Here is a 24,950-nt window from a genome sequence, read left to right on the forward strand (position 1 = left end):
CCTCCTCAGGTTTCAGCTTACCTAATTCCTGGACCGATTTCAAAAGGTGTGGGTTGAGTTCACCTAAATTGGTGTTTCTCTGCCTCACGGTGACCTTCATTGTTATGTTGCTGTGTAAAAGTTTCTCAGGCACAATGTTCAGTGTACTGCTGGCATTCAGCTTCCTGATTTCCAACGCCTTCATGACTTCTTTTTGCATCCTGTTCAAAGCCTCATCTTTCTCTGCTCAGAAAAAAGAAGAAAGGAACATTATCATCCAAAGTCCAGAGGCACTTGATGCTCAGATTAGCACGTTGCAAGAAGAGAAGTTGTAAAGGGACAAATGTATTAGTGCATATCATCCTGTCAATTACATGCAGAGCAAGGATGCAACAGTTAGCAAGAAAACAAACTAACAGGATTTCCCAACCAATTGCATCGGTGCAGCAGGGAATTGCAATTTTTGATGCCCCTCCCCCTTCCCCAGAAAGTCCTCTGTGACACCCAGAAATATGTCCCTGAGAATTGCACAGCCCTCAGGGACATGTTTTCAACTGGCACAGAGGGCTTCCAGGGGAAGACATCAAAAACTGCAGTTTCCCCACTACGGTTAGTTGAGAAGTTCTCTTAGGCTGCTTTCTTGCTGCACTGGGGCAGCTTTGCTCTATGTGTCAGCTAGTCAGTGCAGCAAATCATTCTGGATTTTTGGATGGTCAACCGATCTGCAATTGAGGAAGAAGCTGTGGAACTCGTTTGCCTGGTCTAAGTGGCGGTGGGATTTAGGGTACAAGGAGAGCTGGAAACATTATGAATATATGAAGGCGGCTGCCTCATATGGAGTTGAGGCCACTGGTCTATTTAGCCCAGTACTGAGTACTCTGATTAACAGATTTTCAAGATCTCAAGCAAACCGCACTTTCCGAGACGTACCATCTAAGTCAGGCCTGCTCAGTTTTGGCCCCCTTGCTGTTTTTGAACTGCAGCTCCCATAATCCCCCATTACAGTGGCCAATAGCCAGGGGTTATGGGAGTAGTAGGCCAACTACTACTGCAGGAGGGCCGAAGTTGAGCAGGCCTGATCTAAGATCTTCTAACTGGAGAAGACAGGAACTGAACCTCTTGCATGTAAGCCATGTGCCCTCCCACCAAGCTATGCCCCCCTCCCACCATGGCTGGAGTTTGGAGCTGGCTGGCAGAGATCCTAAGAGGATTCTGGAGAAAAGCAGTTTTTGGTTTCAGGGCGATGTTTTGCTTTGGGGGCAAAGTTACTGTACATCCAGCACTGCTTGCATCTATGCTGGCTTGACTCATTGACATGTTTCAGAATGATAAGTACTCGGCCAGTCAAATCAGCAGCGTCATTATCCACCATGATGGAAGCTGTCATCAAGGGGAAGCTAGTTGTGGAATGCATAAGAGACCGCTTCCAAGCAGACCGGAGTGCTACTTGGCGAGGTCCCCCTTGCCCGCCCCTCTTATCTTCTGTAACTTGTTCTCTGAGTGCCATCTGTAGCAAATTGGCCAGCATGTACAGCTTTTACAGTTCAGACGTGTCATTCCACTTGATTTGCAGGACCTCTTCAGGTTTCAGCTTACCTAATTCCTGGACCGATTTCAAAAGGTGTGGGTTGAGTTCACCTAAATTGGTGTTTCTCTGCCTCACGGTGACCTTCATTGTTATGTTGCTGTGTAAAAGTTTCTCAGGCAAAATGTTCAGTGTACTGCTGGCATTCAGCTTCCTGATTTCCAACGCCTTCATGACTTCTTTTTGCATCCTGTTCAAAGCCTCATCTTTCTCTGCTCAGAAAAAAGAAGGAACATTATCATCCAAAGTCCAGAGGCACTTGATGCTCAGATTAGCACGTTGCAAGAAGAGAAGTTGTAAAGGGACAAATGTATTAGTGCATATCATCCTGTCAATTACATGCAGAGCAAGGATGCAACAGTTAGCAAGAAAACAAACTAACAGGATTTCCCAACCAATTGCATCGGTGCAGCAGGGAATTGCAATTTTTGATGCCCCTCCCCCTTCCTCAGGAAGTCCTCTGTGACACCCAGAAATATGTCCCTGAGAATTGCACAGCCCTCAGGGACATGTTTTCAACTGGCACAGAGGGCTTCCAGGGGAAGACATCAAAAACTGCAGTTTCCCCACTACGGTTAGTTGAGAAGTTCTCTTAGGCTGCTTTCTTGCTGCACTGGGGCAGCTTTGCTCTATGTGTCAGCTAGTCAGTGCAGCAAATCATCCTGGATTTTTGGATGGTCAACCGATCTGCAATTGAGGAAGAAGCTGTGGAACTCGTTTGCCTGGTCTAAGTGGCGGTGGGATTTAGGGTACAAGGAGAGCTGGAAACATTATGAATATATGAAGGTGGCTGCCTCATAAGGAGTTGAGATCACTGGTCTATTTAGCCCAGTACTGAGTACTCTGATTAACAGATTTTCAAGATCTCAAGCAAACCGCACTTTCCGAGACGTACCATCTAAGTCAGGCCTGCTCAGTTTTGGCCCCCTTGCTGTTTTTGAACTACAGCTCCCATAATCCCCCATTACAGAGGCCAATAGCCAGGGGTTATGGGAGTAGTAGGCCAACTACTACTGCAGGAGGGCCGAAGTTGAGCAGGCCTGATCTAAGATCTTCTAACTGGAGAAGACAGGAACTGAACCTCTTGCATGTAAGCCATGTGCCCTCCCACCAAGCTATGCCCCCGTCCCACCATGGCTGGAGTTTGGAGCTGGCTGGCAGAGATCCTAAGAGGATTCTGGAGAAAAGCAGTTTTTGGTTTCAGGGCGATGTTTTGCTTTGGGGGCAAAGTTACTGTACATCCAGCACTGCTTGCATCTATGCTGGCTTGACTGATTGACATTTTACGGAATGATAAGTACTCGGCCAGTCAAATCAGCAGCGTCATTATCCACCATGATGGAAGCTGTCAACAAGGGGAAGCTAGTTGTGGACTGCATAAGAGACCGCTTCCAAGCAAACCGGCGTACTACTTGGCGAGGTCCCCCTTGCCCGCCCCTCTTATCTTCTGTAACTTGTTCTCTGAGTGCCATCTGTAGCAAATTGGCCAGCATGTACAGCTTTTTCAGTTCAGACGTGTCATTCCACTTGATTTGCAGGACCTCTTCAGGTTTCAGCTTACCTAATTCCTGGACCGATTTCAAAAGGTGTGGGTTGAGTTCACCTAAACTGGTGTTTCTCTGCCTCACGGTGACCTTCATTGTTATGTTGCTGTGTAAAAGTTTCTCAGGCAAAATGTTCAGTGTACTGCTGGCATTCAGCTTCCTGATTTCCAACGCCTTCATGACTTCTTTTTGCATCCTGTTCAAAGCCTCATCTTTCTCTGCTCAGAAAAAAGAAGAAAGGAACATTATCATCCAAAGTCCAGAGGCACTTGATGCTCAGATTAGCACGTTGCAAGAAGAGAAGTTGTAAAGGGACAAATGTATTAGTGCATATCATCCTGTCAATTACATGCAGAGCAAGGATGCAACAGTTAGCAAGAAAACAAACTAACAGGATTTCCCAACCAATTGCATCGGTGCAGCAGGGAATTGCAATTTTTGATGCCCCTCCCCCTTCCCCAGAAAGTCCTCTGTGACACCCAGAAATATGTCCCTGAGAATTGCACAGCCCTCAGGGACATGTTTTCAACTGGCACAGAGGGCTTCCAGGGGAAGACATCAAAAACTGCAGTTTCCCCACTACGGTTAGTTGAGAAGTTCTCTTAGGCTGCTTTCTTGCTGCACTGGGGCAGCTTTGCTCTATGTGTCAGCTAGTCAGTGCAGCAAATCATCCTGGATTTTTGCATGGTCAACCGATCTGCAATTGAGGAAGAAGCTGTGGAACTCGTTTGCCTGGTCTAAGTGGCGGTGGGATTTAGGGTACAAGGAGAGCTGGAAACATTATGAATATATGAAGGTGGCTGCCTCATAAGGAGTTGAGATCACTGGTCTATTTAGCCCAGTACTGAGTACTCTGATTAACAGATTTTCAAGATCTCAAGCAAACCGCACTTTCCGAGACGTACCATCTAAGTCAGGCCTGCTCAGTTTTGGCCCCCTTGCTGTTTTTGAACTACAGCTCCCATAATCCCCCATTACAGAGGCCAATAGCCAGGGGTTATGGGAGTAGTAGGCCAACTACTACTGCAGGAGGGCCGAAGTTGAGCAGGCCTGATCTAAGATCTTCTAACTGGAGAAGACAGGAACTGAACCTCTTGCATGTAAGCCATGTGCCCTCCCACCAAGCTATGCCCCCGTCCCACCATGGCTGGAGTTTGGAGCTGGCTGGCAGAGATCCTAAGAGGATTCTGGAGAAAAGCAGTTTTTGGTTTCAGGGCGATGTTTTGCTTTGGGGGCAAAGTTACTGTACATCCAGCACTGCTTGCATCTATGCTGGCTTGACTCATTGACATTTTTCGGAATGATAAGTACTCGGACAGTCAAATCAGCAGTGTCATTATCCACCATGATGGAAGCTGTCAACAAGGGGAAGCTAGTTGTGGACTGCATAAGAGACCGCTTCCAAGCAAACCGGCTTACTACTTGGCGAGGTCCGCCTTGCCCGCCCCTCTGATCTTCTGTAACTTGTTCTCTGAGTGCCATCTGTAGCAAATTGGCCAACATGTACAGCTTTTTCAGTTCAGAGGTGTCATTCCACGTCATTTGCAGGACCTCTTCAGGTTTCAGCTTACCTAATTCCTGGACCGATTTCAAAAGGTGTGGGTTGAGTTCACCTAAATTGGTGTTTCTCTGCCTCATGGTGACCTTCATTGTTATGTTGCTGTGTAAAAGTTTCTCAGGCAAAATGTTCAGTGTACTGCTGGCATTCAGCTTCCTGATTTCCAACGCCTTCATGACTTCTTTTTGCATCCTGTTCAAAGCCTCATCTTTCTCTGATCAGAAAAAAGAAGGAACATTATCATCCAAAGTCCAGAGGCACTTGATGCTCAGATTAGCACGTTGCAAGAAGAGAAGTTGTAAAGGGACAAATGTATTAGTGCATATCATCCTGTCAATTACATGCAGAGCAAGGATGCAACAGTTAGCAAGAAAACAAACTAACAGGATTTCCCAACCAATTGCATTGGTGCAGCAGGGAATTGCAATTTTTGATGCCCCTCCCCCTTCCTCAGGGAGTCCTCTGTGACTCCCAGAAATATGTCCCTGAGAATTGCACAGCCCTCAGGGACATGTTTTCAACTGGCACAGAGGGCTTCCAGGGGAAGACATCAAAAACTGCAGTTTCCCCACTACGGTTAGTTGAGAAGTTCTCTTAGGCTGCTTTCTTGCTGCACTGGGGCAGCTTTGCTCTATGTGTCAGCTAGTCAGTGCAGCAAATCATCCTGGATTTTTGGATGGTCAACCGATCTGCAATTGAGGAAGAAGCTGTGGAACTCGTTTGCCTGGTCTAAGTGGCGGTGGGATTTAGGGTACAAGGAGAGCTGGAAACATTATGAATATATGAAGGCGGATGCCTCATATGGAGTTGAGACCACTGGTCTATTTAGCCCAGTACTGAGTACTCTGATTAACAGATTTTCAAGATCTCAGGCAAACCGCACTTTCCGAGACGTACCATCTAAGTCAGGCCTGCTCAGTTTTGGCCCCCTTGCTGTTTTTGAACTACAGCTCCCATAATCCTCCATTACAGTGGCCAATAGCCAGGGGTTATGGGAGTAGTAGGCCAACTACTACTGCAGGAGGGCCGAAGTTGAGCAGGCCTGATCTAAGATCTTCTAACTGGAGAAGACAGGAACTGAACCTCTTGCATGTAAGCCATGTGCCCTCCCACCAAGCTATGCCCCCCTCCCACCATGGCTGGAGTTTGGAGCTGGCTGGCAGAGATCCTAAGAGGATTCTGGAGAAAAGCAGTTTTTGGTTTCAGGGCGATGTTTTGCTTTGGGGGCAAAGTTACTGTACATCCATTACTGCTTGGATCTATGTCCTTGCTTTGTGATCTCTGTGTGCTTGTTTCTGCACCCCGCTAAGTGACCCCCAAATTCCAAGAAAGATGCCTTCTGTGAGAATGTTCAGGTTGCAGTCTTAGTGTGCACATAGGGTACTTTCCAGACACAATCAACTGTGTGAAGCTGAAAGTTTCTGCATAAGTTCAGAGTGGGTTCTTACTGATAGTACAAATGTTCCCAATAGCTTCTAAACTGCTTTCTATGAAGATCTTATTCTCTGACTACACACTGATCAAAGACCTTGCTCTATTTTCTCAGCAGCACCTGCCAGCCTATGCTTACAGTCCCCACATTGTAAAAGAATGGAATGCAAGTGCTGGCCAACTGCTGGCGCTGAGAAAATAGCACAAGGTCTGTGAGCAGTGTGTAGCCAGAGAATAAGAAGCAGCTACTAAGAAGCAGCATGGAAGCCTATGGGAGTATGTGTAGTGTCAGTAAGAATCCACTTAAACGTGTACCATTTATTGCTGCTGGAAGCAGCATAAATCTCAGCTTTATTTGTTTTAAAGGAAGTTTTTAGCTGTTTGAAAATCTATAAGTGTTACTGGCAAAATCACAACAAAGAGCCTTGTAGCTATATTAACACAATGGAGAGAGAGAGAGAGAGAGAGAGAGAGCGCCACCTGCCATCTCTTCCCCAGTTGCTCATTCTGTCTCTCAACAGCATAGTGGGGAAGACGCTTTTCTCTCCGGGAAAAGAGAGAACAGGAGTGTGGTCAAGGGAACCAGAGAGACCAGAGCACCCAGGGCTGTAGTTTCATGGATCCTGGTCCAACAAAAGCAATACGCATGTGACTGCTGAATCAAGCAGCATGGCCAATGTGGACAGAGGTAGAACATGCTTGGGGATACTGAGCAGCAAAGAAACATGTGCCTTGACAGCAGACCAGACAGCAGCGATATAGGAAGATGCTGAAAGGCATCATTTCATCCTGCAGGAGAGATGGCACTGGTAAACCCCTCCTGTATTCTACCAAAGAAAACCACACGGCTCTGAGGTCTCCAGGAGTCAACACTGACTCTTGCTCTCTGGAGTACGATTACTGGTTTGGCAATCGAAGCTGAAAAATAATTAGAGTCCCAGGCAGCTGACACCCCCAGAAAAGGATAGTAAGGGCCTCTAGAAAGTATTGCCCTTACACTTTCAGAGGTCACTCTGCACAAAACACAAGGAGGAAGGATACATATTTTTTACCAAGGGAAGAACTCCAGAAATCAAAGCAGACCTGTAAAGGTCCAAAAATTATTTTCTCTCCAAAAGGAGACATTCGCAGATCTGCTTTGAATTTTATGCAGTTATGGTCATTGCCATGTGAGGTGTTCTTTATTAGTACATTCTGCCAATGAGCTCATTTTGCAACATTTCTTTTTCTGCTTAGAGGGAAAATTGTGAAATGCTCTTTAACCAGGGGTGTAGCAAGGTTGGAGTGGGCCCAGAGACAAGATTTTAAAATGCCCCTCCTCACTGAAGCTCAGCTCATGAAGTAAAGAAATCTTAAATGAGGCTAAAGAAAGAGATAGGGGGGGGGGATGTATATATTTCAAATATTCATAAAAAATCGTAGGAGTGTCCGATTGCTTTGGGGTTTGGGTGGTTTTTGGAACCCATGGGTGCTCCACAATGGGGAATAATGGTTTGGTTCGAGTCCCATTATACCCTAAGAGAAAAAAGTAAAAATAAAATTCAAAAATTCATTAAAAATCGCACGAATGTCCGATTGCTTTGGGGTTTGGGTGGCAGGTCTCCATGGGTGCCAGATACCACCCCACCCTCTTTTGGAGGTTTGAACCAGTTCAAAACAGTTCAAAATGGTTCAAATTCAAACTGAACTGGGGGAGGTTCAAGCAAAACCAAAAGCGAACCTCCCCCTCCTGGTTCAAACCTGGTTCGAATTCGAACCAAACCGGGCAAATTGGTTTTGTGCATACCCCTACCCCTGGTCTCTCTGATTTCTTTGACCACTGTCCTGCCCTCTCTCTACCCAGAGAGAAAACCATCTTCCCCACTATGCTGTTGAGAGACAGAATGAGCAACTGGGAAAGAGATGGCAGGTGGCTCTCTCTCTCTCTCTCTCTCTCTCTCTCTCTCTCTCTCTCTCTCTCTCTCTCTCTCTCTCTCTCTCTCTGATGGTGAGAAGGATTGGACTACTGGCACTGCCCTTAGAGAGAATGCAAGCTACCAAATTCTACCCACTTGCCTGCCCTCTGTTGGGTGGGGCAGTGGGGAAGATTGGGCTTGCTGGACCCAATGCCCGCCACATGTTGTCTAGAGAGAAAACACAGAGATGCCCATAGAGCAGGCCTGCTCAATTTAGGCCCCCAGCTGTTTTGGACTACAACTCCCATTATCCCCAGCCACAGTGGTCAATAGCCAGAAATTATGGGAGTTGTAGGCCAACACCTGGAGGAAGGCCAAAGTAGAGCAGCCCTGCAATAGAGGCAGCTGTTTGTAGAAGGAGCAACCTCATCTTTTCACCTACTCTTTTGTACCCTATGAGAAAAAATAAAAATAAAATTCAAAAATTCATTAAAAAATTGTACGAGTGTCCGATTGCTTTGGAGTTTGGAGGCTAGGTACCCATGGGTGCCAGATACCACCCCACCCACTTTAGGAGTTACAAACCAGTTCAAACTGGTTTGAACTGGTTCGAATAGAACCACCCCCCGTTTGGTTTGAATTTGAACCTGCAGCTTGAACCTGATGGCTCGTTTGGTTTGAATTCAAACCATCAAACCACCCCTGTTCGAATTCGAACTGGTTCAAATTCGAACTGGTTCGCACATCCCTAACCAGGGGATCCAGGGCTGTAGTTCCATGGATCCTGGTGGAACAAAAGCAATACGCATGTGACTGCTGAATCAAGCAGCATGACCAATGTGGAAGGAAGTAGATCATGCATAGGGATACTGAGCAGCCAAGAAACATGTGCCTTGACAGCTAGAGGGTTATGCAGTCAATTACAGGGAGCTTGACAGTCTCCACACAACTAAGATTTGACTATGAGTTATTATTAGTAGCGATGCAGCTTATTGATTAGTAAGATCATAGCGCACTTCACACCATCGGTAGTACTTGGGTAGGAGATGCATCCTACACAAGTTTGGGAGCTGTGTGCACTCCCGTTGAGCAGTCATGTGTGAGTAAAAAGCAAGTGTGGGGGGAGTGATTGTCTGCGAAGCAGTAGCTGGGCAGGAAGATCCCCCCCCCACCACCACCTTATTAAAGAGCTGGGTACAGCTGCTGGTTGCCACCTAATGGCGCAGTGGGGAAATAACTTGCCTAGTGAGCATAAAGTTGCCGGTCCGAATTCCTGCTGGTATGTTTCCCAGACTATGAGAAACACCTATATTGGGCAGCAACGATAGAGGAAGTTGCTGAAAGGCATAATCTCATCCTGCGTGGGAGATGGCAATGGTAAACCTCACCTGTATTCTACCAAAGAAAACCACACGGCTCTGTGGTCGCCAGGAGTCGACAGCAACTCAATGGCGCAACTTTACCTTTACGTTACAGCTGCTGGTTAGGATGAAGCTCTTCTGCCCAGATATCGCTTAGCAAATCACCACTCCCCATCCAAACCTTGTTTTTTACTGACACGTCATCAGTAAGTGGAAGCGCGCACAGTTCCAGAACATGGGTAGGATGCTTCTCTGACCCAAGGACCGATCATGTGAGCTGCCCTAATGTCTGTTTGCCCTTCAGTTTTTCAGTAAGTATTAACAAGTTTGTTTGCTTGTTGTAAAAAGAACTTACTCTTGCTCTCTTACTGGTTTGGCAATCGAAGCTGAAAAATAATTAGAGTCCCAGGCAGCTAACTCCCGCACCCCCCCCCCCCCGCCCAGAAAAGGATAGTAAGGGCCTCTAGAAAGTATTGCCCTTACACTCTCAGAGGTCACTCTGCCCAACTTAGAATCATGGAGGAAGGATACATATTTTGGGCCAAGGGAAGGACTCCAGAAATCAAAGCAAAGGTCCAAAAATTATTTCATCTCCAAAAAGAGACATTTGCAGACCTACTTTGATTTTTGTGCAGTTTGGGTCATTGCCATTTGAGGTGTTCTTTCTTAGTACATTCTGCCGATGAGCTCATTTTGCAACATTTTTTCCCTGCTTAGAGGGAAAATTGTGAAATGCTCTTTAATATTCAAAACAATACAGAATTTCATAAACTACCGCAGGCCTACCGCAGAGAGTTTCGTTTGTGGTACATGTGTCGGTGCAGTCCAACTTTATCGTATCAGACAAAACTTCAATGTCATCCTTCATACGGCAAAGACAGCAGAATATCTTGTTAGGCAAGATGCTGTGGAGGAAAAAGACAGAACTCCTCACAGTCTCTTGGCATGTCTTGCAGAGAGGACAGTAACTGGCAACCCCCACAACAAATCCAGTCCTTCCAAGAGGGTGCCATGCCAACCCACACTTTTGGGCCTCTCCACATATCCCCCACATCTCTTCAGAAAATGTTTCTAACTCAAAACTACCCTATGAAGGGATATTCCCATCTCGATATACTGATGAAGGTTGAGCTGACTTTGCTGTGAGGGAGATATTATCTTCCTCCCTTTGCTGTGAGGGAGATAATATTCTCCCTTTGCTGTGAGGGATAATAATTTCTGATGAAATTATTTCTTGCCGAAGAAGTACGAAGCTGCTTTATACTGTGGCAAATCCTTGGCCTCTTGAGTCCAGTGCTTTCTAACTCTAACTGGCAATGGTTTTTCAGTGCTTCAGATGGAGGTCTATCCTAGCTCTGTTCCCTGAGATGATTTTAACTGGAAATGCCAGAGAGTGAATCTGGGACCCTGCATGTGCAAAGCTCTGTCATTAAGCTATGGCCCCACTCCATTTGTGTTTGAGCGCTGGTGAGGGAAAGCACACAGCCTGTGAAGGAGAAGAAGGAAGGAACCCTTTTTTAATGAAGAGATATTTCCGGAGAAGACAGAACTGGGAGATGTCTCAACATGATGCCCAAAGATACTCATTACTTTAGCTAAGTGGTTTTCAAACTTTTTACCAGCAGGGAATCTTTTCTGGGTTTTTGTCTCCTGCAGACTCCCTGCATATCTGCCACACAACATCTCTGTGTTGCAGAGGATTCTGGGGAATGTTCCTGCACTCCTTCAACCCACACAGGGTGCTGGCCAGGGCTGTTGCCCTCACCATTGGTCCACACAAACTGAGCGTACAGCTTAGAACACACCCAACAATCCTGTAGCTCCATATTTCAGGGGGAAGTTTGGTAGTGGTAGACAAGCTTCAGGCAGTGATGTCATTGCAAATTCAGAAGTGGAGGCACTCTCCATGACAGCCCCCATGGCCATGCACACCCCAACAGTCAGAGAAGCCGAGTAAGAAGTACCTGCGCTCCGTCCCTCTGCGTCCCCCCCTTCTCTATACCCCCGGCTTAAGGGAAGCTTGACTGTCATTTCTGACCATCTCGCTGAGAAGCCCCTGTCAAGTTTCTGAGGAATGCCTGTTCCCTAAACTACCACTCTAGCATGACTTCCATTCCCACAGCAAAACTTGATAACATGTTGGGCAGGAAGTGTGGATTGGCTAGCAACTTGATAGCAGTGTGAGTATTGGTAAACCGTCCTCCTCGCAGGAAAAACTACAGCCTCTGAAGTTGCCCCTATCTACCTACTTGGAGGGATGAGGAGGAGGAGGAGGAGGAGGAGGAGTGGGTTAGAGCAAGGCTGACTCCCTGTTTCCAGTTGTCTCTTTTCTTTTCTTGTTTGGCAACCAGCAAAAGGGAAAGGGTGTACATAGTACTTACAGAGTCTTCAATTGCTGGGAGGTCTGGAGCAGGTCCTCTAATATCTTTGGGGTCATTTCTGTAGAACTAAGGTTTCTGAAATAAGGACAGAGAGTTTTTGCAATGCCAATGCCAGATATCATGAGATCCAACAGAGAAAGCCAGTGTGGTGTAGCAGAAGTAATGTCTAGGGAGACCCAATTTCTTGAAGCTTGTTGGGTTTGCTGCTTTCAAACCACACAATTCCACATCAGGCAGAATGGAAAAGGGAGAAAGCATCATGGCTTAGCTCTGGAGTACTGTTTATTCAACAGTACTAAAGAAAAGAGTGCTTCAAAGCACATGCAGGGTGTATTTCCTTCACCACTGAGTAACCAGCTTCAGCCTGCCCTGAAATCATGCCTCCGACCAGCAGGCTGGACCTCCAGTACCAAATGCATGAGGGCTGGTATAATTTATTTGGTGATGACACAAAGGCAGATATTATACATGATCAAAGGAGCTTAATTCATTATCATTAATTCTTATATTCCAGGCACAAAATCTTGGCTGAAAACAAACTTGGCAATCTGCACATACTTCAAGAAACTCTCTTTATTTATTAATTATTATTATTATTATTATTATTATTATTATTATTTCATACATTTTAGAGTTGAAGCCCTGCATTAAAAACAGGATACAGGGATGTGCCGTATACCCTGCATATACTCAGAGGCACTTTCACATAGTCAGAAATGTACCCTCAGATTTTACCATGACAAAAAAAATATGGGAAAAGTCTGATGAGTTCTTCTGGACCACACAGTGGCCCTGAAGAGGAGTGTCTGTCCAAGATGCAGAAAAATCAGTGATCATGGTAATAACGAATTCATTTCTGGTACTTACAGAAGCTTCAGTGAGGGAAGCCTGTAAAAACTGGCATCATCAATGACTTTCAGCGGATGATGGTTGAGAACCCTGCAGTGGGGAGGAATTAGACCCATTGGTTACAAGCTTAGCAAAATGCGGGAAGGAGCTCCAGGATGCAGGGGCGGATGAAGCCAAGTCAAGTCAAGTCATGTTTATTTACGGTCATAGACCAAAATTTACATACATAATAATACACGTAATATAGTAATAATATATACATAATATAATCAGGAACATGGACTCATCCTAATCAGCAATTTCCCGTTAGCATAATCTGATTTACCATCTGTTGTCTAGCCTTCTTAGCTGCCTCACAGAACTTAGCAACTTTAAATGTTACTTCCTCCTTCTGATCTGAGAGCAGATAGTTGACGTAAAATGCATCTGTATGCCCTGGGAAATCAGTCAGTAAGGAGGAAATATAACAAGTTCGTAAGTCCCTATAAAAAAGACAGTGGAGTAAGATATGAAAGATAGACTCCTGTTCTCCAGAGCCACAAGGACATAGTCTCTGTTCTTTTGGGATCCCTCTAAATTTACCTTTTAATTCAGCTGAAGGTAGCACATTAAATCTGGCCAATGTAAACATCCTGCAATATTTAGTGATAGTAATCTTACCCAGGTAATTCGCAGGTTTAGTATTATACATTTGTAAACCTAGGAAAACTTCTTTAGAATTAAAGATCGATCAGTCTGCATTTCCATATCATAGATCCGCTGCTTTAATATCAGTCACGCTTGACAAAAACCCATTTCTAATAGACCATCCATGCTAAAGCCATATAAACTTATTTGGCGAGATATTGACTGCTTCCAGCTAGAATTAAATTTATCAATAAAAATTAAGTGAGCAAGGCCTGTAGAAAAGAAAGACAATCTCAACCAGAAGCTGAGAATGGAAAACCACATCCGGGCTTCCATCTTAGGCATGCCAGTTTCCATCCTCAATATTACATTGGGAACACATCTAGGGATCTGTAGAATAGATCTCAGAAAGTTTGTCTGAACTATCTCTAGTGGAGTGCAGTTAGTATATGGGCCCAACTGCGACCCATAAAGCAACTGAGATCAGGCTTTAGCTGTAAATAACTTAAGGGCAGCTGGTACAAATTGAGCCCCATCTTGGTGGAAATATGATTGGATGGCCAATGCCGATTTACGTGCATTTTGGGTAACATATTGCAGATGTGCTTGGCGTTTCGTAGAGGCCTGGAAAACAACCCCTAGATATTTAAAGGTCTTAACCTGTTCTAGTTTATGTCCAGCCAAAGACCATTTCAAGGTCTTTGGGTGTTTAGCAAAGGCCATAATTTTGGTCTTGCTATAATTGATTTCCAGAGCGTATTCATGGCAAAAATTAGCCAGAGAGCAAAGCGCTCTACGGAGGCCGACAGGAGTCCGAGATAAAATTACTGCATCATCTGCATCAAGCAAAATATTAACCTGTCTACTGGCCAATTTAGGTGGATGGAAAGATGGATTAGTAATAATATCCACAATGGGGTTAATATAATAATTGAAAAGAGCTGGGGCAAGTATACAGCCTTGCCTCACTCCTCGAAAGGTAGGAATTACTTTAGTGAGGATTCCAGCTGAGCTACATCGAACCTTCAGACGTGAGTTCTTGTGAAGTTTATATATTAAAAGTAGCAGACGTCGATCAATAGAGGAGTTAAACAGTCTCTCCCATAATTTATCTCTGGATATGGAGTTGAATGCTGATTTAAAATCCACAAAGGCAGCAAAAAGAGTGGAATGGGGTAGATTAGAATATTTCTCCGCTAGATGTTGTAAGACTAAAGCATGCTCAATAGTAGAATGATTGGCCCTAAAGCCTGCCTGCTCATCAGCCAGCACCTGCTCTTTGTCCATCCAATCCTGGAATTTATTAAGTAGGTGAAATGCATACATTTTGCCAATAACATTAAGAAGGCTGATAGGGCGATAATTAGATGGCAAATGTCTTTGGCCTCTCTTATAGATAGGAATTACAATTGCCAATCCCCATTCACTAGGGGGCGAGGTCGTCTGATCAATTGCTGTAAACAGAGAGGCTAATACCGGCAGCCACCAATCCATATTATTCTTGATGGCCTCTACCGGCAAATTATCTGAGCCGGGGGCCTTACCAGTTTTAAACTGATTCACTATTGAAGCAATCTCTGTACATGTTACTGGGGTCCACTCAGCTAATAAGTTAGGGTCCAGTTCCTGTTCTATTTGTAAAAATGTTGTAGTTGCTCCCTCTCTAGCATATAGAGCACGGAAATATCCAGTCCATTCTCCAACAGGTATATAAAAAGATGGCGGGGAAGGTCTGAATTTAGAAGAGAATGATACCAAAGACCAAAACAAAGACACGTTTTTAGCCTGTGCGGCACAGATAAGACGCTGCCAATCTAGCCTTTTGGCCTCCCTTTTTTTTTTTGCAAGTAAAATTTGATAAAATCTTTTTTTAACAATCAGATCTTGAGAAGTGACCTGATTAGAGTTAGATCGATAAAGATTGTAAGAGTTAATAAGATCCGTTTTTGCTGCACGGCATTCGTAATCAAACCACGGCTGGGAAAATCCAGCACGGGGCTTAGTGTTTTTAGAATTGTTAGCAGTTAAAATTGGGTAAAAAGAGCATACTAGATTATTATAATTTTCCATTAAAATAGGACTATCTGTAGCATCTGTCATCTTAGCACGGTATTGCATGCAAGCCTCAGTCTTGAAGTGGTTAGTAACACGTTCATTTAACTGAGAGGTCCATTTAAGTCATCTGGGCTGGGGGCGGATGAAGCTATTTGCCGCCCATAGGGGACCATAGATTTTCCGTCCCAAGAAGGGTTCCCCTTTACAAGTAAAGGGCTTGGGGGGGGGATTAAATCTACTTTTAAAATGTTTTCAGCCCATTTCAGGCCTTGTGTGCATGTGTGCAGAGAGGCCCCCCAACCCGACCTGTCATTTGAGAGGTAGGTGGGCCTGTGGGAGGAGCTCTCACCGCCATCTCCACCACCATCCTGCCACATGCATGTACGAAGACGGCCTGATGACCTGTCGTGATTTGGGAGGCAGGCGGGCCCACTAGGAGCTCTCGCTGCCTTCGGACAGCGGCGGTATAACAAGTTTTCAAAGTAGATTCAACTTTCTCCTGCCCCCCAAATGCAAGTGGCAGAGTAATGTCACTTGAGGAGTAATGCTACTCCTCAAAATTTGCCGCTGTAGGCAAGTGCCTTCTTTGCCTATGTGTTAATCCACCACTGCCAGCAGGTTACAAATGGCAGGCTAGTCCAAGATACAGTATGTTGTCGTGCCCCAATTAGATGCACTGTGCAGATCAACCGTCTCTCCTCGGTATCTTCAGAGACACTGGGAGGCAAATCCCATGTGTGTGTTTGTGTGTGTATAGCCCAATCCAGATTGGAACTGTAGTGGGGCTAAAGGGTTAGAAGCCCCCCCACCCCACCCCCAACGTAATGATCCATTTCTAGACCAGCCCCACTCCCACTCCCAGGTGCTCATTAGATAATAAAAAGCAAACACCCCAGGACCAAACAAACATGTCAACTGTGCTGTTGAGTCGGTGTTGACTCCTGGCGGCCACAGAGCCCTGTGCTCGTCTTTGGTAGAAGACAGGAGGGCTTGCTAGTCAAGTCATTTTCCTGCCGCGTCATGTGGTTTAGCCCAAGGTGTGTGTGGGTAGGTGGACCAGCAATGTGTTTGTGAGCTAGTGACTTTTGAGGACTGAAAGCCCGCCAGGCACACCACACAGGCCCACAGACAGGCAAGAGCCTTGTATGAGCTACATCCTCCCTAGATTTGATCAGTGTTGGCCAGATCACTCGAGCTGGAGGCTTGCTGGTGGCTCGGGGACAGGCTGCTGCCCTTGCACATGTGCCAGCCATGCCCCCTGTATCAGCGTCAGATGCACACCGACACAGGGAACATGCTAGCTCTGGGAAGGGGGGGCATGTGGCTAGGGGGGACATGCGGTGCCTTCTCTGCTCCCAGCCAGCACTTTGTTCGCCAAATGGATGCTTTCTTCCTCTCTCTCTCGCTCGGAACGAGAGCTTCATTCACTGGCTAGGTGTAAGAGGGGGTGGGGGACACCGTGGTGGCCCCAGACACAGTGGCACAGGGACATTGGTCTCTCCTTGTCCAATGGTGGCTACATCCCTGGGCCAGATGCTTAGTCAATCTCCTTCTGAGCTGATGCCTACATACCCACATCGCAGGTTTTGACGCATCATTTTCGAGCCTAGGTTTCCAGCCCTGGCATCAGCGGTTAATAACTTCTCAAAAGAGAGAAGCACTGGAGGAAGCCTCCTTCCAAGCTGTAGCTTCTGACTGAAAAACCCTTTTCTTTAACCTCCCATATATCCAGGCAGACTGTGGTTACTGAGTGGCAAGAGAGCTGCTCTCCGCACAAGTTCAGAGGCCCTCTTTTCATTATACACCGCCTAGAGATTTACATATCTCTACCTATCTATCTCATCGCTGTACACCGGGAGAGATACATATCAGGCAGTATAAAAATATGATAGATAGATAGATAGATAGATAGATAGATAGATAGAGCCATATGCTACATCTTCTAGGGTTGAACTCTGCCATTCAAGAGAGTTGGGGGGAGGGGGTGAACCCTACCTGGGGTCCAACAAAGTACCTTATTTAACAGATTGGCTATTTTCACATTTGCATTCACTTACATCTTGAGCAAAAACTGCATTCCATGCCGGGCCTCGAATGCCCCAGGAGTGAGCTTCTCAATAAGATTGCCGCTGAGGTCTCTGGAAACAAGCATTGTGCACAGGATTTTGCAGTGTACAAAATAAGCATTACATTTTAATATTTTTTTAAAGGTAGATGGGATAGGAAAAACTATCTTTCCTTTGATATTCCTGTCTGATGGTAGAGGTCAAATTGCTACATGAAGCCCCTGCAGCAAAGTATGAGGGTGGTGTCCTTTCCAGTGGGGCAGCTGGCCTTCTCAACTCTTCTGTCCAAAGACCCTTTCCTAACTCCCTCAGCTAGTCGTGCTCATTCATCTCCTGTCTGAAGCTCCAGTGCCTATTTCTAAGATGAAGAAGAGGGCCATTGTTTAAGCTGGCCTGGAAGCCAGGCTCTCGGACTCTGGCAATCTTGGGCTCACGGGAAGCCCTGCCTTCTACAGATGCTCAGCAACACTTTGGTATGACTTCCCATTCCCCAGGGCTCAGCTCTGGCACTAAGAGTAGTTCGTTAGTTAAATGTATAACATCTTCCACAAAAAGATGTTTTCAAGGCAGCAGTTACAATGAATAAAACAATTTAAACACAGCAGGGGGGAAAAAAAACACACAAGATTAAAGCAGTGAAGTGGGAGAGCCAGTGTAGTGCAGTGGTTAAAGCCCTGGACTCGGACTGGAGGGACCTGGGTTCAAATCCCTGTTCAGCCATGAAACTCACTGGGTGATTCTGGGCCAGTCACTTTTCCCTCAGTCTAACCTACCTCACAGGGTTGTTGGGAGGATAAACATTACCATGTATACTGCTCTGGGCTTCTTAGGGAAAGAGCGAGATATAAATATACAAATAAAATAAAATTTCAGAACTAGGCAGGCTAAAAACAAGTCTTATCTCCACAGCGTGTCTCCCAGCAGCCCCTGCAGCGGGGAATTGTCACCACCACTCACCTGGCTAATGGCGGGGCTCGGCTCCCTTTATGCCAGGTGAGTGGCGGCGGTGATTCCCCGCCGCAGGGGCTGCTGGGAGGCATGCTGCCGAGGAAAGCAGCAACTTCCTTTTCCCTTAAAGATGCCTCCCGCCGCCCCCCGCGGCCCGCTCACGAGCCGCTACTGTGTTGGAAATTCTCTGTGGTGAGAGAATCCCTTTCTCATTAGAGCAGAGTGCACAGAGGCACAACACAGCAGAAATTTAGTTAGGCATGCGTGTATGCTGAGAGTAAAGTAACTTGGAGCCAATTCATAGTTTCAAATCAATATAAAAGGCATTTATTAAGGAACTCCATTCTAGATAGGAAAGTGAGGAGTTAAGCTCTCTAATCTATCTATCTAGCTGGATGCAGATGGATTCTGCATCTTCTCTGCACACATGGTACAGGGAGAGAGGCTTGCCATGTTGCAAGGTAGAAGGGCAGGTAGGGAAGAGAGAGAGAGAAAGGAAGTTAGTCCCTAAGAGTAGCAATCTACATTTCAAAGGGATAGTGTCACAGCAGTGGAGAAGGGATGACCAATGTCTTGACGCTCTAGCCCTCTGACTTACTAGTCTGTCCTCCACTGTCTGAGACAAAGAGACAGCGCAAAGTCCTTTAACTTCCAACAATCTACACAACCCCAAACTGAACAGATCTTCCATGCTCCTGCTCAGAACTGCATGTATGGGTGTCCAGTTTGGCTTTGAGGCTCAGCAAACAAGGCATTGCTAGAAACTTGGGAGCCTGGCGTGAGAATGTAATTCTCCCCGAGTTTGTTTCAGTTCTGCTCTGTAGCCTCCATCCAAATAAAACGATTTGCACACCTCAGTAGTGTTGAAATCCTCACTGCCAACTGACCAGAAAGAAAAAAAACTGCTTGGCCCCCTCTCATACTCGTAATAGCAGCTTGGTCTGCAGAAATTAGCAGGTGAAGCATTTAATGGCATGGAGACAAATATCATTACCTGCAAGGTCAGCAGAGCAAGCACTGTTAAGGCATAAGAGCAAGGGCCACTAAGAAAGCTGGCCACTCTCTCAGATATCATGTGGAGTACAGTTAGACCCACTGATTTCAAATAGAGCGAGGCATGCCTGACTGTCAGGAGGGCTGATGTTAGCAATTACAAAGGAACTAAAGGGAAGTGGCTGCAATTCAGGTTGCGATGAGAAAAAGAGATAATAATCTCTCTCGGCCTCCCACAATTAGCCAGCTCCCCAACATATATAGGACATCCCCAATAGCTCACAATTCTTCAATTGGTTCTTGGCAACTGTAATCATCTATGTTTGGGTTGAGATCTTAACCATACCTTATTTGGAATTTCCACTGAAATCAATAGAACAAAATTCTAAATAAACTTTAAAAAGAAAGAAAGACTGGAATGTTAATAGTTTTTTGTTTTGTTTTTGTTTGTTTGAAGTTCTAGAGCCATACAATTTCATTCTAGAAATCCACACTAAGCGACAGTTTGGTTTACACCCACAAAGAAGTTTAGTGTTAATCATTCATAATTGGTATGGTATGTATAATCTCATTTACCCTCATGATGACCATGTCAGGGTGGCTCACTGGCAATCCCATTTGCTGAGTCCATTTTAACTAGCAGGAAAAGCAAAGGCAAGAGTAACTTGCCCAAGGTCAAACAGTTCGTTTGTGCCAGAGCTGCATTTTCTAGATGGAAATCCAGAGTTCTACAATGCAGGATTGCCCTGTCTAAGCTGGAAGGGGCCAACTTCTGTCTTCTCAAGGGCCAATCTATTCCCCAGGTGGTGGTCAGTATGGCCGGGAAAAATATGAAAGTTGGAGTATATTTTCCTGCACAACCTGATCCCATCATGAGTGGGCAGGCTCCAAAATAAAGCTGGTGTCATCTAGCAGAAAAGGCTCCCTAGATATGAAACCGATGCATTCAGACACAATGTTGCAACATAACACTTGGCAATGTAACATTCATGCACACAAGAACTGCACAAAGGTAGTTGCACAAAGTGGAAAGAATGGTTGTCAATTGCACAACCCTGTTTGCACAATTCTTGCATTTAGTGAAGCAGTGCTCTTGTGAAACTCCTCAAACATTACACGGCAAAGCACATATCACCTTGTGCAGTATGTCAGCTACTAATGTGTTCTAGACATGCTACATCCAAGATCAGAGACAGATGTAATTGCATAGAAGAGTTCTGTTTCTTATGAGTTGAAAAGATTGTTATTTTCGTTATGCAGGAAACTGTCAGCAAACCTTTTATCATGATGAAAATATTGTAAGGCCACGTAAAAATTGCCCTGGGAACTGGCAACAGTTCCAGTTGGCCATCTTTGGTCTCCATAAGTAGAGTCAACATATTAGCCACTTTACTGCAAGACTCGACCGAGTGCCAGACTAGGTTAGATAAGAACCTTATCAGGACATCTGAAATAGCTGTGTCCTGATCTGGATCAAGACCACAGTGAGGGAGGGGGCTTAGCCCATGCCCCCTATGCTGACAAAAATCTGCCCTGCCGCCATTTACTCTGGGAAGGAATTCACATATGGGTGCGCAGTTTTGACCCAGAGAGTCAGCAATCACAGTACTCCCAGAAATGAGTACTTACCGATGCGTACGTGAAAGTGAGCCCTCCTGAAGTTTGCTCAAACTGTTGCCATTGAAAGACCTGGAGAGGTGAAGGAAAGTTTGAGAACATCACACAGACAGGATCACAGCCTCTCTTTCTGTCTTAAGGGATTGGGCATAAGCATGATACTTTCATCCTGCACTCAAATTCCAGTCCAGCTGCAGTCATGAGCACCAAGTCTGGACAGAGATGTGCATCCCCTTTCACAGACGACAAAAGGGATCTAGCCAGTTCAATATCCAGCCTGAAGGAGTGCCACAGCGTGAATGCACACCTCCTTCCATGTCAATGACGCGTGCAGAAGGCTGCTTACAGGTATCAATCTCCTTTGCTGAATTGTGATGACAAATCTTTACGACCCATCCATATATTTGGGGTCTTGGAAATTGCATGCTTACATAATAACACCCCACACAAAATCTGAGATTTAAGCTTCTCCATCTCATCTTGAAGTCCCTACCCCCTTCCCCATTCTGAATGGACAGGTGAAACTCGAAAAATTAGAATATCGTGCAAAAGTTCATTAATTTCAGAAATGCAAATTAAATGGTGAAACTGATATATGAGATAGACGCATTACATGCAAAGCGAGATAAGTCAAGCCTTAATTTGTTATAATTGTGATGATCATGGCGTACAGCTCATGAAAACCCCAAATCCACAATCCCAGAAAATTAGAATATTGTGAAAAGGTTCAACAGTAGGTTCCAGGTGTCCCACTCCAATCAGTTAATCAATCCATAACACCTGCAAAGGGTTCCTGAGCCTTTAAAAGGTCTCTCATTCTGGTTCATTAGGAATCACAATCATGGGAAAGACTGCTGACTTGACAGTTGTGCAGAAAACCATCATTGACACCCTCCTTAAGGAGGGAAAGTCTCAAAAGGTAATTGCAAAAGAAGTTGGATGTTCCCAAAGTGCTGTATCAAAGCACATTAATCGAAAGTTATGTGGAAGGGAAAAGTGTGGAAGAAAAAGGTGCACAAGCAGCAGGGATGACCGCAGCCTGGAGAGGATTGTCAGGAAAAGGCCATTCAAAAGTGTTGGGGACTTTCACAAGGAGTGGACTGAGGCTGGAGTTAGTGCATCAAGAGCCACCACACACAGACGGATCCTGGACATGGGCTTCAAATGTCGTATTCCTCTTGTCAAGCCGCTCCTGAACAACAAACAAGGTCAGAAGCGTCTTACCTGGGCTCAAGAAAAAAAGAACTGGTCTGTTGCTCAGTGGTCCAAAGTTCTCTTTTCTGATGAGAGCAACTTTTGCATCTCATTTGGAAACCAAGGACCCAGAGCCTGGAGGAAGAATGGAGAGGCACACAATGCAAGATGCTTGAAGTCCAGTGTGAAGTTTCCACAGTCTGTGTTGATTATGGATCTGCTGGTGTTGGTCCACTGTGCTTCATTAAGTCCAGGGTCAACGCAGCCGTCTATCAGGAGATTTTGGAGCACTTCATGCTTCCTTCCGCAGACGAGCTGTATGGGGATGCTGACTTCATTTTCCAGCAGGACTTGGCACCTGCACACACTGCCCAAAGTACCAAAACCTGGTTCAATGACCATGGGATTACTGTGCTTGATTGGCCAGCAAACTCGCCTGACCTGAACCCCATAGAGAATCTATGGGGCATTGCCAAGAGAAGGATGAGAGACATGAGACCAAACAATGCAGAAGAGCTGAAGGCCACTATTGCAGCATCCTGGTCTTCCATAACACCTCAGCAGTACCACAGGCTGATAGCATCCATGCCACACCGCATTGAGGCAGTAATTGCTGCAAAAGGGGCCCAAACCAAGTACTGAATACATATGCATGCTTATACTTTTCAGAGGTCTGATATTGTTCTATTCTTCAATCCTTGTCTTCTTGGTTCCATGTAATATTCTAATTTTCTGAGATTGTGGATTTAGGGTTTTCATGAGCTGTACGCCATGATCATCACAATTATAACAAATTAAGGCTTGACTTATCTCGCTTTGCATGTAATGCGTCTATCTCATATATCAGTTTCACCTTTTAATTTGCATTACTGAAATTAATGAACTTTTGCACGATATTCTAATTTTTCGAGTTTCACCTGTATATCTAATCAAAACGACAAAAGAGATTTCAGTATATTCTGCATTCATTCTTATTGTATTACCAAATGTCTCCCCCACCCCAGGCTCAAACTCTCTGTGTTGCCCATGCTTTGAAAACTGTATCAATCTCCTTGGCAAATGTAGATCTAGTCATCTCCTCAGCATTCTGGCAAGAAAATATTAGTTCTGAGCTATCTACCAACTTAGGTTTAGCCAAATTTATCATGGTTAATGTACAAAATTGTTGAGAACATAAAAGGAGCTCTCCCAACAGTCCAGCTTTGTTTTCCAATGGAATTCCCTGTTGAATCCCTGGGGGGGGGGGAACGGACGGGGACAAGGGAATGAAGTTGAAATAGATATTCCTAAGTGGGATGCCTTCAAGTGGTGATTCCCAAGTGTCAGACCAAGTTTGTCTTTGTGCTTCTGTGCGTCTTATGTGTTTCCACCAGCCTCTAACAGCCCCTGGATTCCTCTTGAGGAAGGTCATCTGTGCCAAGAGTTTCCACCCTTAGGTCTCTAGATGTTGCTTGACTACAACTCCATTGTGTTGGCCATAATGGCCTTCACCATGGTGGCCTGGGGACGATGGGAGACAACATCTGGGGTCCCAAGGGTGGGAACCCCTCGATTTAGGCATTGGGTCAGTTTTCCCCTTGTAAACAGAGCACTGGGCTCCCTGTTTCCCCCAGCCCTTTGGCTCCCCTTCCCCATCTATGGCTGTTTTTGTGGTTCATACCATTTATCCTGCGATTCCCATTTCTTTCCTTTTTGAAATTGTTATTATTTAGGTGTAAACTGCTCTGCTTCCTTTGGCAGAAAAGAGGGGTATTAATTTTTTTTTTTAAAGGCATCAGCCAAGCTACCTCGAAATAAGAAATATCTTATCCCACCTACATCACTCCTAATGAAAGGCTCTTCCTAAAAGGGTTCTATCCTCAGAGTTCTGAAGTGGGGTTTAAGTACTCACAAAAAGGACATCGCTTTGGGAACGGGCACACGGTGGAGTCCAGAAGGACTGGTGACTCTCCAAAGTTTGAGGACTTCCATTGTGATACGGCATGGGTTTGAACAATTCCCTATGGCTGCTGCACCCAACTTATGGCTGTGGTGCCCAACTCGCATAAATAACTGCAAAAAGATCATTAAAACAAAATGAACAGTTGGGACACTGGCAGCAGGGCCCATACTATAGAGCATATCCATTTCTGCCATTTGTGGCACTTGTGACACTTGTACAAGTTGTGCCATTTCGTGCCTTTTTTGATAGCTGACGCCGGTTGGACATAAACCGGTGTCTGCACAGTCTGAGTGTTCCTCAGTGGCGACATCATTTTATCAGAACTCCGAGCATCACAGAACTGCCATGGCAACAATGGAGGCCCAAATGCACAGAGAATCAGCTGATGGGCTTGAGCTATTTGGAGCTGTTTGCTCTGCGGAGAACTGAATGTGAAACTAACACTCGTTGACTGACATACAGGGAACTGGATTGCATAAAGTGATTAGTGTGGTTGCCTTACAATTGGAGATTAGATTGGATTGCCTGGATGTTTGACCTCTCCCAGCTCTATCATATTAATTTTTATTTATCATCATCATTATTAATTTGATTTCTATACTAACTCAATCTCTACAGGCATGTTAACCACTGAAACAATATTACTGGAACTTGGTTAAGATTAGAAACCTTAACACACAACAAAACCAAAAACATGAAATGTCCACTCAGCATCATTTAGTTTAGCTTATAACCAGGCCAATATCGAAAGAAAACTCACATTTAAATGGAAGAAACACAACTGATTTTCTTTTTAGTAAGACATTTATTAGAAAAACAGAATAATTGGGGAGTGGGAGGGAAAACCCAAGCTTCATTTACATAAATACGTTAAGCCATCTGCTAGGGAAGTATCATTTCATAAAATTTTCACCCCAATCCACTT

The 24,950-nt window shown here is 45.2% G+C and overlaps 1 protein-coding gene across 7 annotated transcripts in view; it reads right to left on the bottom strand.

Moving 5' to 3' along the window:
- Positions 1-24,310, bottom strand: part of LOC128329916 (uncharacterized) — a 481,088-nt gene extending 456,778 nt beyond the window's left edge. For 5 of the 7 annotated variants that reach the window (XM_053261840.1, XM_053261837.1, XM_053261833.1 and 2 more), the window contains exons 1-10: positions 23,975-24,310; positions 20,902-20,961; positions 17,323-17,403; positions 12,602-12,673; positions 11,735-11,809; positions 10,140-10,258; positions 4,680-4,880; positions 3,126-3,326; positions 1,576-1,776; positions 22-222 (exon numbers count right to left, since the gene is read on the bottom strand). In XM_053261840.1, the coding sequence (XP_053117815.1) occupies positions 22-222; positions 1,576-1,776; positions 3,126-3,326; positions 4,680-4,880; positions 10,140-10,258; positions 11,735-11,809; positions 12,602-12,673; positions 17,323-17,403; positions 20,902-20,961; positions 23,975-24,255 (1,492 nt within the window). In that variant the 5' untranslated portion in view covers positions 24,256-24,310. The remainder of the gene's footprint in view (positions 1-21; positions 223-1,575; positions 1,777-3,125; positions 3,327-4,679; positions 4,881-10,139; positions 10,259-11,734; positions 11,810-12,601; positions 12,674-17,322; positions 17,404-20,901; positions 20,962-23,974) is intronic. The other 2 variants (XM_053261834.1, XM_053261836.1) reach the window with 2 other exon arrangements.
- Between the last annotated feature and the right edge of the window lie 640 nt (positions 24,311-24,950).

This window comes from Hemicordylus capensis, chromosome 6 (assembly GCF_027244095.1).
Source record: "Hemicordylus capensis ecotype Gifberg chromosome 6, rHemCap1.1.pri, whole genome shotgun sequence".
Classification (NCBI taxonomy): domain Eukaryota; kingdom Metazoa; phylum Chordata; class Lepidosauria; order Squamata; family Cordylidae; genus Hemicordylus; species Hemicordylus capensis.